Genomic DNA, 14,904 nt, shown 5'->3' on the forward strand with positions numbered 1-14,904 from the left:
AGGCACCGCAAGCATGGGGGATACCGGCGTGTAGTCCGGGCTCCCCAAGTGGCATAGGACCGGTGCTGGAAGCATCCGGTCCTATTGCCAGTGTGATGAGAAACATCCATTTCTCATTGCACAGCATGGCCACATGCGAAGGGTCAGGATCCGGCCCAGGTCCGCAGCTGCACCAGGACGGACTGAAAAATAGCGTATGTTGGAAAAAAAAAGCCGGATCGTCCCGGAGCTGCGTTCCTGGATTGGATCCGGACGGCGCACGAGTGTGAATGGATACATTGATTAACAATGTATCCATTCACCATCCGTTGTGTCCGGGGAAGCCGGACCTGGAACGCTAATGTGAACCGGCCTTAAACTTTTTAGATACTTTTATCCTTTGGCGCCTCTGTATGCATACTACGCTACTGCAAAATGAAGGCAATCATAAACTAGTAGATGTGGAATTAGACCCAATGAAAGGTCAATTTCTAACAGACATAGGTTGCTTATGTGGACAGCACCAGAGACCACTCAATGTTACAATAGCTGTCAGAAGACATTTGATGCCAAGTAGATCTGAGTGTTGCCACTGCTACCGTAGCTTTGTGCCACTCTATGAAGACCTACATTTTTATGAAGACCTTTCACTCCCATCAACCACTCCACAAAGCCATTGCACTTGCCCTCTTCCACAAACACTGGATATACTAACAATGGTGAGCAGCTTCTCCCATGCTCCTCTACTGCCTTTAAAGAGAACACTACTGCCCTTATAGCTGTATAAAGCAACTTGCCGGTTTCTCTTAGCATCTCCTGATTCATTCAAATAGCATGAGTCAGTCATTTGGTTAGAGAGAATATGGACATCTGCAGTTGATGACATTTAAAAGGACAGATTTTCCTGAAAGAACTACAATAGAATGCTTATTGAATGCCCAATCCAATGACATCTCATGGAATTTTTATTTAACAGAAAGACATTCTCCTTAGAAATACATTGTTAGAGGACATATTTTCTGAAAGAACTACAACTTAATTCTTATTGAATGGCCAATCCAATGACATCTCATGGTATTTTTATACAGAGAGGCATTCTCCTTAGAAATCCATTGTTAGTAGCATGACTACTGCCTAGGCATTGGACCAGAAAATGAATCTCCCATTAGGTAACTGTCACTATCTCTAATCAGGTGATATCAGTGGCAGAACTAAGGACGACCCTCTAAACCAGCCTTTCTCAACCTTTTTACCTTGGAGGAACGCTGTAAATAACTTTTGGATCTCAAGGAAGCCCTGCAATCAATTTTTTTGTTCTCGAGGAACCCCTACATTTATTTTTCAGGAGGCATGGTCTTTAAGTAGGTTAGGCTGCTAATTTCACTATCTCCTATTACACTGCCATTCATTATACTGTCTCCTGACCCCCCAATTTAGTGCTTCTTGTTACAGTACCACCTATTATAGTGTGCTCTATTATGCTTCCCCCACGATGGGGTAAAATGCCAAGGAACCCCTGCAGAGTCCTCAAGGAACCATGGGGTTCCAGGGAACCCTGGTTGAGAAAGCCTGCTCTAAACTATACGCAATTCGGGTTGTTTTCAGGACGCTTCCATTACACGATGTGCTGTAACAGCCAATGATCTGCATGGGCCTGAAACCTCGTGTGCTAGGACACTAAGCAGAGTGAATGCAGAACCTACTTGGCTATTAACTTCGACACAGGACCTTGACTGATGATTTGGTCTCTTGTTGTTATCTCTATTGCAATAGACTTTTCTAGAGTAAGCTACTCTTAGATGAGACATATGAAGGGCATCCCGTCTTTGGGACCAAGACCCGTAATAGAATACTCCAATGATGTTGCCTGAACCATGCTTATTCCAGTGTTGCCTGTGAGAGCCATATATATATCTAGAGTTTTTGTTTACTAGCAAACCTATTACCTATATTACACCAGAACAGTAAGACGGCCCACTATTTCCTGCAGTCCACAAATACCCTCCACACAACCATAAAATCCATCCAAATGCCAGTGTGTGTGTCCACATGATGACTCCATGGCCCACTCAGAGTCTGTTAGGCAATAGGCTTTTTCATCCTATCCTCTGCACCAATCCACAAGGAAGGCATGGTGTCACATGGGTGGGTGAGGCTACCCAGGAAAGCAGTCATAGTAGGGAGGACGGTATTTTAAAATGACCACTTCTGCAACACTGCCGCTCATGGAAAAAAGGGATACATTCGCAATTACTAGGCAAGAATGCATTAAAGAAAACCTGTAATAAAAAAAAAAAAAATACTCCTCTGGGGGATACTTTCCTCGGGAGGGGGAAGCCTCTGGATCCTAACGAGGTTTCCCCTGTCCTCTTCCATTGTTCCATTGCTTCCCAGTCCTCCGAAGAGCGGAGATGTAAATACTTACCTCTCTGCGATCCAGCAGCAGCTTTTCGTTTGGTTAAGGCGGAAATAGCCGAACCCGATTTGTGCCTGCGCAGTAGAGTGGATACGATCCGGTTCAGCTATTTCCGCTGTAGCCTAAGGAAGAGCCACTACTGTGCCGGCGCTGGATCGCGGAGAGGTAAATAAATATCTGCGCTGGATTGCCTGTAGCTACAGAGATGGGGGGGGGGGGAAGCCTCATTGGGACCCTGAGGCTTCCTCCTCCCGAGGCAAGTACCCCCCCCAGGGGAGTTTTTTTTTTTTTTCATACAGTCTCTAAGTGTTCAACCTATGAACACCCTGCTTTGTTGCAAAGCAGGCATGTAAGCCAGGTAAACGTCAGTTACACAAGATCATTAATGCAATAGGCACAAAGGTGTAAGTGTAAGGCATGTGTTTACATAATTCCACATGGTAAGGTTTGTGACAGGAGCCATATGGAGTACCAAGTTACGTTATGGAGCCACAAAACCAACTGGGTTTCAGGTCTACTAGAAAGGATTCAAACCTTTGTCTAGCCAAGCTGACCCTGCAAAACAGAGTGACATTTCAGTTCAGCTTCCAAAACCACCAATGCATGAGCACTGCTGCCATGTGATAAATGGGCAAAGTCAAATGTAACACATAGCAAGGGATGTAAATGCAAATCCCATTTCTGAGTGGAAATCTCTTGCAGCAACATGACACACAAAAGAAACAGATTTTAGCACTCGCATATCCAAATTTGCCAGTCAAAATTGAAGGCGAACTCCATGTGTGACAGATGCAGCGGGTGGGAGGGAGCTTGCCACAGACATACATTCAGATTGGTGTAAAAAATGAACAGATTAAGAAGGTGCACACTGCCAAGAAACATTAACCTGTAAAACATTGCATTGAAGCAGAACTGAAGCCACACAGATGAAGGCTACAGGAGGAGCAGCAGAAAACAAACTTCAAAATTGTCTATTAATGGGTTATAGATGAATGAAATGCCTTACAGAACATATGATAGGAATACTTTCTATAATACAGAACACACAATATGGAGCCAATCTTCTATTCAGATTTGCATTTTGTACAATTAACAAGCACAACTTCTATGGTCTTGTGGTAGACTGCATCAGAAAAGCTGTGCTGCCTACCTGCAAGCTTCACTCACCATACAAAGTAACCAGTCTCCTGAAACAGATACAAGCTGCCCCCTGAAAAACATATTTCGGAATCCGAAGGCCGACATCTTTTTTTTCAAAAGTTTAAAGTACACTTGGAGGCTGCTATATTTATTTCCTCTTAAACAATACCAGTTGCCTGGCAGTCCTGCTGATCTCTTTGGCTGCAGCAGTGCCTGAATCACCCACCTGAAACAAGTATTTGGGTAATTCAGTCAGACTTCAGTCAAACATCTGATCTGTATGCTTGTTCAGGGTCTATGGCTAAAAGTATTTGAGGCAGGTGATCAGCTGGACAGCCAGGAAAATTGTACTGTTTAGAAGGAAATAAATATAGCAGCCTCCATATCCCTCTCACTTTATGTTAAACTGTTTAGCTTACCTGGGGCTTTTACCAGCCCCCTGCAGCCGTCCTGTACCCACGTCGTCACTCTGCAATGTTCCTGTCCCCCACAGCGCCCCTCTTTCCTCTGGATGCGCAGCGCTGGTCCTGATTGTGCTCCCATGGACGGGATTGCTCTGCGCATTATGGGAAAATATGTACTGCGCATGCTCAGAACACTCCCTGTACAGGAGTGCGATCGAGGACACGCACTGCCGGGGCCACGCATGCACAGTGTCCGCCGACTCGCCCAAAAGAGGAGCCCTGCAGGGGACTGGAGCATTGCTCAGTGACGGAGCGGGCACAGGGTGGCAGCAGGAGGCAGGTATAAGCCACCGGTAAGTTAAACTCATTTTTGTTTGTTTGCTTTAGGTTCCCTTTAAGATACATCACATTTAGTGATGGCAATGTCTAGGAGAACTCATGGAGAAGCATGTGATTAGTTTGATCAGCTGATAGATTTGCAAAGCTCTGATATGCTGTGATCACATCCTGCTTTAGCACATAATCATGACTAGCAAATCAAAAACTTCCATATCTATCACCTGAGCAAACTGATCCCATGCTTCTCCATGACTTCTCCTAGACATGACCTTCACTAGTTACATATATGTAAATGCTCTATCTGGGTCCAGATCTGCAATGGGGAAGCAATGAAAGTGAACAGTGGCTTCAAATATGATCACTTCAAACACCTGAACATGCTAAGGGTTAATTGAAAACAACAACTATTTGGCACAGGATGTTCCCCACATCTCATATGAACATAGGCTAATGCTAGAGAAAAAACTAACACCACACATAGCTTGCTTCAAGGCATAATTATACTATAAGTATTAAAAGTGTCAACCAGCAAACAAATCAGCAGAAAATAGGAAGACACATGAAAAGTCTTCCTCTGGATCTCTCCCCATTTCCAGCATGAGAAAACAGAAGACGTTGCCCATCATGCACTGTGAGGACTCAGTAACCTCTAGTAATGGAGTACAGGAACTCAGTGAAACACCAACTGTGAGCAAAACGCCGTCATCTCATCAGAGGTTCACTCAGGTGCAACTAGGGATGACTTCATAACATAGATCAATTCTACTCAACAATCCACAGATAACACAGACTTGACAGATTTCAAAATCAATTGTGACCATTGATATATTCGGGGACCACACTGAAAGTAACAAAAAGTTTTGACATGAAAAGGACCTGTTAACATTTACAAAAGGAGATGGTCAGTGCAATGCACATTATTCTGACTTACATACAACTTATAGGCATCTTTGAATTAGGCCAATCAAAGGCACATCCCCCTGATTGGCAGAATGCCAAGCTGCATAGAATTTGAATGGTGGTTCATCAACACCTTTCTGCTAGAAAGCAATAACAACGATAGGTTGTCAGTCTCCTAGAGGTGGGGTTTCATATCTTCTGATACCACTAGCTATACTTCAGGCAGATGGAACACCAGGCCTCAGGGTCTGAGGTCCTCCCACATTTCTGGTACAGCTGAAATTCATTGATGGGACTGAATCAGGATCATGGTCCATCAAATAGAAGACATTTCTCCATCTATCCTGAACACGGAGATGGATATGACCCTCGAGAACTGGAGTTCGACACCTGTGCTCTACTTGTTTGTTCCATGAGCATTTCTTGAAAGCCCACAGATTTTCTGCATCATGCAGGGTTACCACTATTTTACTTTTTCCGCAACTAACTAAGACGACCTCCCCTCAGTTTCTGTCTCCACCATCGCGGTCACTGGGACTGAAACGAAGCTAAATCCCAAAATGACGCACCTGTTACAGGAAAAGGAGCCAGGGAGGCCAAACATCAAAGGTGTCTCCCCCTTCTATTGTGGAAAACCTTCCGATTCCCTTTTGTGCGTTCAATGCAATAGAATTCTCTAACCAAGACTGCCTGACTGAAGAGAGAGCATAGGCTCGATTTGTTGCTCATCTTTATTACATTATCTCCTCTGTGATTTTATGATGAATGAAACAAGCATTTGCCATGCTGCTCATATGACTTCCTCTTTTGACTGCGCTCAAGCTCAGGATAATAAATAGACATTCGGTAATTCTGACGTTTCCTACAGATTCATACTAAGAAAGACTGTAAGAAAAGGACTGCTTTAAAGTGACCCTGTAACAAGCGTGAAGCAGTGATTACTTAGGGTTGGGGTTTAGCCCTATTGTCCATTTACAAAAATGGACCTATAGGGAGCAGGTCACTCTGCAGTCAGAAACTGTTACGACCTTTATGCAACAGGAGCTATTGTCCCTAGCTGTGCACATGACCATAGTAGTAGGGACTGACTTTTTGATCAGCAGTGCACCTATCCATACAGACTTAAAGAGACTCCGTAACAAAAATTGCATCCTGTTTTTTATCATCCTACAACTTCCAAAAGCTATTCTAATGTGTTCTGGCTTACTGCAGCACGTTCTACTATCACCATCTCTGTAATAAATCAACTTCTCTCTCTCTTGTCAGCCTGTGTCTGGAAGGCTGCCAAGTTCTTCAGTGTTGTGGTTCTGTGATGCATCTCCCCCCTCCAGGCCCCTCTCTGCACACTGCCTGTGTATTATTTAGATTAGGGCAGCTTCTCTCTGCTCTATTATCTTTTACAAGCTGGATAAATCCTCCTCTGAGCTGGCTGGGCTTTCACATACTGAGGAATTACATACAGGCAGAGCTGTTTGCACTCTGCAGGAAGAAACAGCCTGACACTTCAGTGGAAGATAGCTGCAGAGGGAAAGAAACACACAAATAATCTCTTGAGATTCAAAAGGAAGGGTGTATACAGCCTGCTTGTGTATGAATGTATTTTCTATGTGTGGACATACTGTACATCAACCTACTTCCTGTTTTGGTGGCCATTTTGTTTGTTTACAAACAAACTTTTAAAAACTGTTTTTAACCACTTTTAATGCGGCGAGGAGCGGCAAAATTGTGACAGAGGGTAATAGGAGATGTCCCCTAACGCACTGGTATGTTTACTTTTGTGCGATTTTAACAATACAGATTCTCTTTAAGACCTCTTCACTGTGCTCCCTGTTAGAGTTGAGGTCTTAACCCTCTGGGCGATAATCCCGAGCTGAGCTCGGGGTAAACCGCCGCAGAGGATTTCTCAGGCCCTGGTGGGCCTATTTGCATAATGTTTTTTTGTTGCATGCAGCTAGCACTTTGCTAGCTGCGTGTATATAACGATCGCCGCCGCTCCGCGCTGATTCGCCGCTACCCACCGTGCCGCACCTCACTCCAGAACCCCCCCCCCCCCCCGAGACCCCGTGTGCAGCCTGGCCAATCAGTGCCAGGCAGCGCTGAGGGGTGGATCGGGATTCCCTCTGATGTTACGGCGTCGATGACGTCATCCCGATTGTCGCCATGGCGACAGGGGAGGCCAAACAGGAAATCCCATTCTGAACGGGATTTCCTGTTTGCTCTGATCGACGGAGGCGATCGGAGGGGGTGGGGGGATGCCGCTGCACAGCAGCTATCATGTAGCTAGTGCTAGGCTAGCTACATGATTACAAAAAAAAGAAAAAAAAAAGAAAAGTGCTGCGCTGCCCCCTGGCGATATTATTGCATCGCCCAGGAGGTCAAGACTGCTCACCACCTACTTCCTGTGAGATAGGAAGTCCAACCTCAACAGATAAAGACATAGTTTCTAACATAATGCAATACTGCTAGCAGATGTAGTCTGGCATCTACTTGCTCTTCCTACTTTGGGCGTCACATTCTCATACTTTATTGACCCGCCCAGCAGCTGAAAGAAGAAAAGAATGGAAGCAAGCTGTACAGCAGTTGTGAGGACATTTGGCACATGAAACCAATTTTGTGTCTGCTTTGCTTCTATACAGTTTATAATTACTTCCCAGCCTGACTGCTAGTAGAAATCACCATTCAATTTCTATTTGGTGCATGACTCTCTGACAACACAGCAGAATAAAGGCACTTAATATAGGCATTTTGTGGCACTGATGGTAAATCACACAGGAGATCCCCATTCTAATGACATGACTGCCATCAGGAAATCATTTGACTGTACTCTCCCAATTGCTAGCAAAGCGGCACTGGCAGTGGAGCAATATGTTGATTGGACATTCGGCTGTTAGCAGCAGATTAGTACATCGCTCTGTTGCCATTGATGCCACACTGGCAGATGGAGAGTACATGTGGGCAATTTTTCTCTAACTGTTGCCAGTGGTCTTACAGCAGGGCTGGACAAAACCCAGGAGTGATACAGCCAAGACTCCTTGTAAAAATGACAGCTAGGGCCTACGGAGTTTTTCTAGATTTGTTCTCAGTGCAGCTAGCGCCTAAGTATTTTCTACTGGCTCCTGGACTGGCCAGATGGTTCCTGTACACTAACTTGTTTGGGCCCATCAAACAAGTAAAATTTTAAAATATGTAAGAAAGAAAAAAAAATACTTGAACCCTGCACTACACATTCCGACCCATGAAGTTCATATAGCTTATAGTGTTGTTCAGCAATGTGCCACTTGATTCACAAGAGTATAAAAGACCTGAAAACAGTCAAGTGGGAGACAGAAGGTCTACTGCAAATGTCAAATTTGAGGACTAAGAGACCCATTGCTAGGCTAGAAAGTAGTAACAATAGGGTATTGGGTCCTAAGCAGGTTTCAAACCCTTATTTTGAGCAGACCCCACTCAAGTAATAGAAGAATTCCTAATTTGTAAAGTCAGTAGGTAAAATTCACAACAGGCACCTTATGGTGGCACTGGCAGCCATGTGTACCAAAGTATATAGCTCCCCCCAAATCCCACACCAAATTCAGAAGTTTTGAATCAGGGTGATACCATTTATTAGCTAACTTAAAATACAATAATAAGAATAAGCTTTCGGCTATTCTGCCTTCTTCAGACTCAAAAGAGTCGGATGAAGATGGAATATAGCCAATAAATTGTATCATCCTAAATCAAAACGTCTTGCTTTTACTTATGGCTAACACTATACAATACTCTTCTGCAACTAAATTCAGTTATAGGAATCATTCATATAGAAGAATCAAAGTAGTGGTGCCAAGACTGTTTCAATCAAGCTATATGTTCTGCCTACATTTTTCTATTTCTCATAGAATGTGAACATGAGATTTTGGCCTCTGCATCAATGCAGAGGCTAGCCTAAAACTGCATGGAGCAGGGAGCTGCCACAGTTCTCCAACTGTTCACTGTAGAGAAGCCATGCAGAGCGGAACACTTATCACAATACCTGGCCCCTTAGTACACAACAGCCTGGCACCTTGATACACAAAGCTCTACTCCGTTTTAATGCAATAGCGTCAACTGACGAACACTGAAGCAGCATGACAGGTTCACTTAAAAATGAAGCTCCAGACAAGATAGGTAAAGGCTGTGAAAAGCACATGTACCTGTATGCATCGTCTTCTTTCAAGTCTCATATCCTGTGAATGGAGGGGACAGTCCAGCAGCAAACCGCAACACTGTAAAAGGGAGCAGAGGATTAGGAGATGGTGCACTTTGTGGCAGCCCACGCAACACACCCAACCATACAGTTATTTACAAATAAGCTTCTTACAAACTCCATAGCTTTACCTACAGTGACATTCTGCTCGCGTGCATTTGTGGGTGCCAAACAATGCAATGTACTTTCCATGAACTTGATAAACATACAAATCATTTTGCTTTGTCAATTTGAATCATACAGTTCACGGAGCTACATAAGCTGCCCGACGGCTCAGACTGTCCTCTTGGCTCTCATGTAGGATACAGTTAGCATGAATCTAGGACTATGATCTGTAGAAGATCCGATACAAGGGGAAAAAAAAAAAAGGTAGCAAACAATATTCAATAATTCTAAAGCATCCTAACATTTTACATCAGATGGAAACGCATTAAAAGTTCATGGAGGTTCTATACAAAAAACACAGTAAAAGACAGAAAATGATTGGGGAACTAAAAAGTGCTCTGAAAGCATCTGAATTTGCTGTAGCACAACAGATGTAGCTAGGTCAGTGGTTGGAAGCCTAGGATTGGTCCAGAAGAGTCTTGGATCCTTGTAGAGCCCACCAACCAAACTCAGGGCCCCTCTTCATCTTGTGGCCACAGTCCCGTCAGACGAGTGCATCCGGGCTGAACATAAGCAAGTAAGGTCTGCGCATGCCAAGTAGAACAAAGCTGCTCGTACATGGCCTTTTTTCTTTGGTGCACAACTGTTGTTGTTCTACTAGACATGCATGGACCTTTCTAGCACACGCCGAGTGTAGATGTGCTTCTCCACAGCCACAGAATAACCATATTCCAAGGATGCCAGCTGAATAGGGTTAGAGGGACTGTGTGCTGGAACGGTGGACTGCCAGAGGATCTGGGAAGCCTCTGGACCATCCATAGGTATGCATCATCTTCCTTGCCTCAGGTGTACTTTAAAAGTCTGTACAAATACTACTTTAACAGCAAATCAAGAACTCACAAAATTAGACTACATTGCATATTGGTTGGTTCATATTAATAATATAATTTAACAAATGGTAGCAAATATTTCCCCCCCTGAAATACAACCTAATTAAAATACACGCCTGACTGTATATGAGAAACCTACTGGACTCGCTGAGACGATTCGGTACAGAGGGACCCTGTGCTGGAACAGTGAGCTATAGGAGGATACAGAAAGCCTATGGGAAATTCAAAGGGTTACAACCTCTGAAGCACACACAGAATTTTACTTTAGGTACTTTCAGAGGAAACAGCAGCAACGCAATCACATGGGAGAGGCCTGGGGGGGGGGGGGGAGGAGGCAGGGGCAGCTGCACAGTTTTCCAATTGGAAATCTGTGAGCAGTGTGTGAGCAGGTAATAAATCCCTCTCTCATCATAGAGTGATCTGATGGTCAAATCTGGTGGCCATCTGCCAGTGTATGGACACCTTTACAAACCTTTCTCCTATTTAAATGCTGCTCTTTGACTCATGCTACATAAAAACAACTGGTGACTGTTAAACTGTATATAACTGACATAGTATATATACACACACACACACACACACACACACAGCTTCACCCAAGTCCATCTGCACCTCTTCTGCATCACGCTGGAGGTAAGCAGATGAATCCTGCTTCTGCCTTCCTTAGAGCAAAACACTTAATTGTCCAATTCATATATTTGAAGGTTGCTTGTCATACACCACAACTTTGCATACGACCAGGCTGAAACTCAACCCATCAGAAATATTCATGATTAGATTCTGCACTATACCGGTACAACTTTCAAAGTGTTTGGGGACGGGGGGGACGGGGGGGGGAAATAGGGGTGTCAACAGATTTCTACTCAACGGGATGATAAACACAGATTTCAGGCAACAAAAAGTGTGTGTACCAGCTTTGGGATACCTCCAAGCAGAACATGGAAGTCCAACTCAACATCAATCTCTTTTGCGATCAGAAGCAGATGGGGCTGGATTTACAACTCAGAGGCCCATAGGCACAGGTGTTCTGGTGCCCTAAACTCTGCCTTTGAATACAGGCCAAACCCCCAAGTAAAAATATTCAGAACTTTGATCCCTGGGTAAAGTTACTAACTGTCCTTAGAATCTCACAACGTAATCACTGTCTCATATCATCCTTCGTGACATGAGACAAAGGTTAGGGTGTAAGGGCCTGCGGTCAGTGATACGAAGCAGGAATTAGACTGTAAGCATCTGATCTGAAAAATAGGGGCCGCCTCTCCTAAATAAGGTGCCTGTAGGCACGTGCCTACAGTGCCTTATGGAAAATCCGGCCCTGGAAGCAGATTAGACATGCTGGAAATATTAAACAAAATACTGGCTAATGCCAGTTCCATTCAATTTCATGTACGCTAGGTTTCTTCTATATCCCATCAATGTCAGATCTGAATATTGATCTGCAAGGTAGGGTGACCAAACACTCTAAAAAGAAAAAAGAAAAAAAAAACACAACATGGGCCCAAATGGTGCAGTGTGTCACAAAAAGATGGAAAACAAAGGATTTGTGTACTCACAAAGGAAGGTTGCACAAGAGGCAAAATCTGCTGAAAGCCGATGGAGATCTATAAACCCGACTCCACTCGGGTGTCTGGCTGGAGCTGGATGCGGTCGCACTCTTGGGAAAAACAACAAAAAGGTCCTATCAATGGCAAAGCCACTGATAAGCACAGAAAGTGCTAAGAGGCACCTAGAAGTAGATAAAACTGGAGTTGAAAACTGCTAAAAATAGAAAATAGAGGTGGCTTAAAGAGAATCTGAAGCGAGAATAAATCTCGCTTCAGAGCTCAAAGTTAGCAGGGGCACGTGTGCCCCTGCTAAACCGCCGCTATTGCGCCGCTAAACGGGGGTCCCTTCACCCCCAAACCCCCCACTGCAACACTTGGTCGCAGACTTGGTCGCTCCTGGAGGCAGGACTAACCGCCGCAGCCCTGCCTCCAGTCGCGTCTATCAGCGGCGCATCGCTGCCTCTCCCCCGCCCCTCTCAGTGAAGGAAGACAGAGGGGCGGGGGAGAGGCGGAGATACGCACTGACAGACGCGCGTGGGGCAGGGCTGCGGCGGTTAGCCCTGCCCAAACCAGGAAGCGCTGCACCGAGGGGGTTTGGGGGATCAGGGACCCCCATAAGCCGCGGGATAGCGGCGGTTTAGCAGGGGCACACATGCCCCTGCTATTTATGAGGTCTGAAGCGAGATTTATTCCCGCTTCAGACTCTCTTTAACTCAATAACAAGTTCATAAATATTAATTTTAATAAGCACAGGCAATGCAAAACGCATTGACAGTGCTTTTTAAAATTCACTTTAGCTGTTCTTAAATCCGTTTTATCTACTTCTGGGCTCCTTTTATCCCCTTTGTGAATATTGATCTGACTTTCCGTTCAAATAGGATCTGAAGTGAAAATTGCATAGTGTGTACCAGACTTCACGCTGGGAATTCACAGCTCGATTCTTAGCAATTTAGATGGCTCGATAGATAATTTCCCAACACGTCTGATCTCCCACCCGATCGTTTCATTGAGGACAATGGAAAAAGATAAGAAAAACGACGGTAAGATAAGAGAATCGCCTGCAGAATCGAGCGGGGAATCGATCGAGCAGGAGAATCGAGCGGCAAAATTGAACAGTGTATGCACAGCATAAGGGACAATGTTTGCTTAGCAGATTTCTCGGACTCTGAATAATACACTTGAGCCTTTGAGGTCAGTAGATCTACAGAACTGTCAGCAGATCATGATAGGATTTGTAGTACCACATACAGTAAGGGGTCTTGCATAGACAAAGTTTGCCATTATGCATTAGATGTAAAATAAAATAAAGAAAAATATCTACAAACACACAGCAGGTAGAGGGAGAAATGAAGAGTCCCACAGATTGGCTGGTGCAGAGGAGAATGACTGCATTTGGCTGATGAATAGTCTATGAATCATCACTTCTCTCTCTCTCTCTCTCTCTCTCTCCAATGGATGACCTATATAAGAGATGTAACACTTCAAATGCACACAGCCACAGATCCAGCTTAACTGATCTCGGTCCAACAGTGACACAGCATTAAAGAAACAAAAATGAGAGCTGAAATGAATTATATTCTTTGGCTAATCATTGTATCAGGACGTCCGCAAAATTACAGCCAGAGAAAGTTTTCGTTCTGGGACAGCAGCTCTGTTAACCCCAGGGGCTGCTGACTAACCCCAGCAACCAGGCAGCCAATAGCATGAGATTAACTGGCTGTTAAATATACATTCCTCTGCCCACTCCTGCTTAAAGTGCACCTGTGCTGCAGTAACAGAAACAACGCTGTCGAGTAGCAGGGCAGGAAAAGCAGACAGAGCACTATTCGTACAACAAAATAAAAGGTTTGTAAATGTGAATTTAAAAGAGAATCTGATTTAATGATAAGAGATCTCAAAATCTACTGCTGTAGGGATATCGTAAGTGGTTTGTAAAAACCTGGAATGGATTAAAAACAAAAAATCTAATACAGACCCCGCACATGAGCAAGTGTCAGTCTAGATGCAAAAACTGCTGTACCAGTCCCCTGCACCATAGCACCCTCAATCTGTCCACCACAAACCAGCGACTTCTGATCACAGTATGAACCTGCTAGATCAATTTTTCCAACATGTCAGATCTGAATTTGATCAATTTTCCAATCGAATTTCGTTCACTTCTTTGGAAATCGATCAGAAATTCAATTGAAATTCACATTGGACATGTTAGAGAAAAAAAAAATCGATCTAGCAGGTAAATCTGCCAGAAAATTGCATCGCGTGTACCTAGCATTAGACCGTGTCTGACCTTTGGTTCTTGTCTTAATGGTCTGCTATTATCGGGTGGAAATCTGACAGCTTCACCTGGGTCATATCAAATCATAGGCAAAAGGTAGAAAAGAAAACAGGAGCGCACCTCTGGTCAGGCAAGACTGCCGAGACATCTGTGAATTAGAGGCCAATAAAGTTCTCTCTGTAGGCAACTGTACAAGACTATCATATAACAGATAACTTAAGGTGGCCATACATCAAGTTGATGTATGGCCAGATTAGCCATTAGATAGATTTATTGGAAAATCGCTGGGCAGTGTGTGGACAGGCAATAGATCACGCTCTGATCAGATTCGATCAGAGAGGGACCTTTTACCTGCCCACACACAGCCCAGCGATTTCCAATAGATATCAGCATGACTTCAGCATGGATGAGGACACCCTTTGCACTTGGGGAGGATATCGGCTGAGGGTCCGTTGATCATCGCAAAAAGCCCCGTTACCCACACATGCTCAATCGAGCCCTTGCAACTTATTTCTCCATAGACATGTTGCTGTACCGATTCTCTTCCGATTTGATAAATGTATCGAATTGGAAGGTCGATCTGACTATCGAGTGACATTTGGTCACCCTTACTAACTTTTTATCAATGTACATATTCCAATATGGGCCAGATTGTGGCTTGCAATCTTTTAGCAACCAATTTTGAATTAC

The 14,904-nt window shown here is 44.2% G+C and overlaps 1 protein-coding gene across 4 annotated transcripts in view; it reads right to left on the reverse strand.

Annotated features, from left to right (window-relative positions):
* The window catches only part of DYRK1A (dual specificity tyrosine phosphorylation regulated kinase 1A), a 150,825-nt gene that overhangs the window by 87,021 nt on the left and 48,900 nt on the right, over positions 1 to 14,904 (reverse strand). For 2 of the 4 annotated variants that reach the window (XM_068270417.1, XM_068270420.1), the window contains exon 2: positions 9,348 to 9,419. In XM_068270417.1, coding sequence (XP_068126518.1) covers positions 9,348 to 9,357 — 10 coding nt within the window. In that variant the 5' untranslated portion in view covers positions 9,358 to 9,419. Of the gene's footprint in view, positions 1 to 9,347; positions 9,420 to 10,534; positions 10,845 to 10,867; positions 10,934 to 14,904 lie in introns of those variants that run through there. The other 2 variants (XM_068270418.1, XM_068270419.1) reach the window with 2 other exon arrangements.

This window comes from Hyperolius riggenbachi, chromosome 2 (assembly GCF_040937935.1).
Source record: "Hyperolius riggenbachi isolate aHypRig1 chromosome 2, aHypRig1.pri, whole genome shotgun sequence".
Classification (NCBI taxonomy): Eukaryota; Metazoa; Chordata; class Amphibia; order Anura; family Hyperoliidae; genus Hyperolius; species Hyperolius riggenbachi.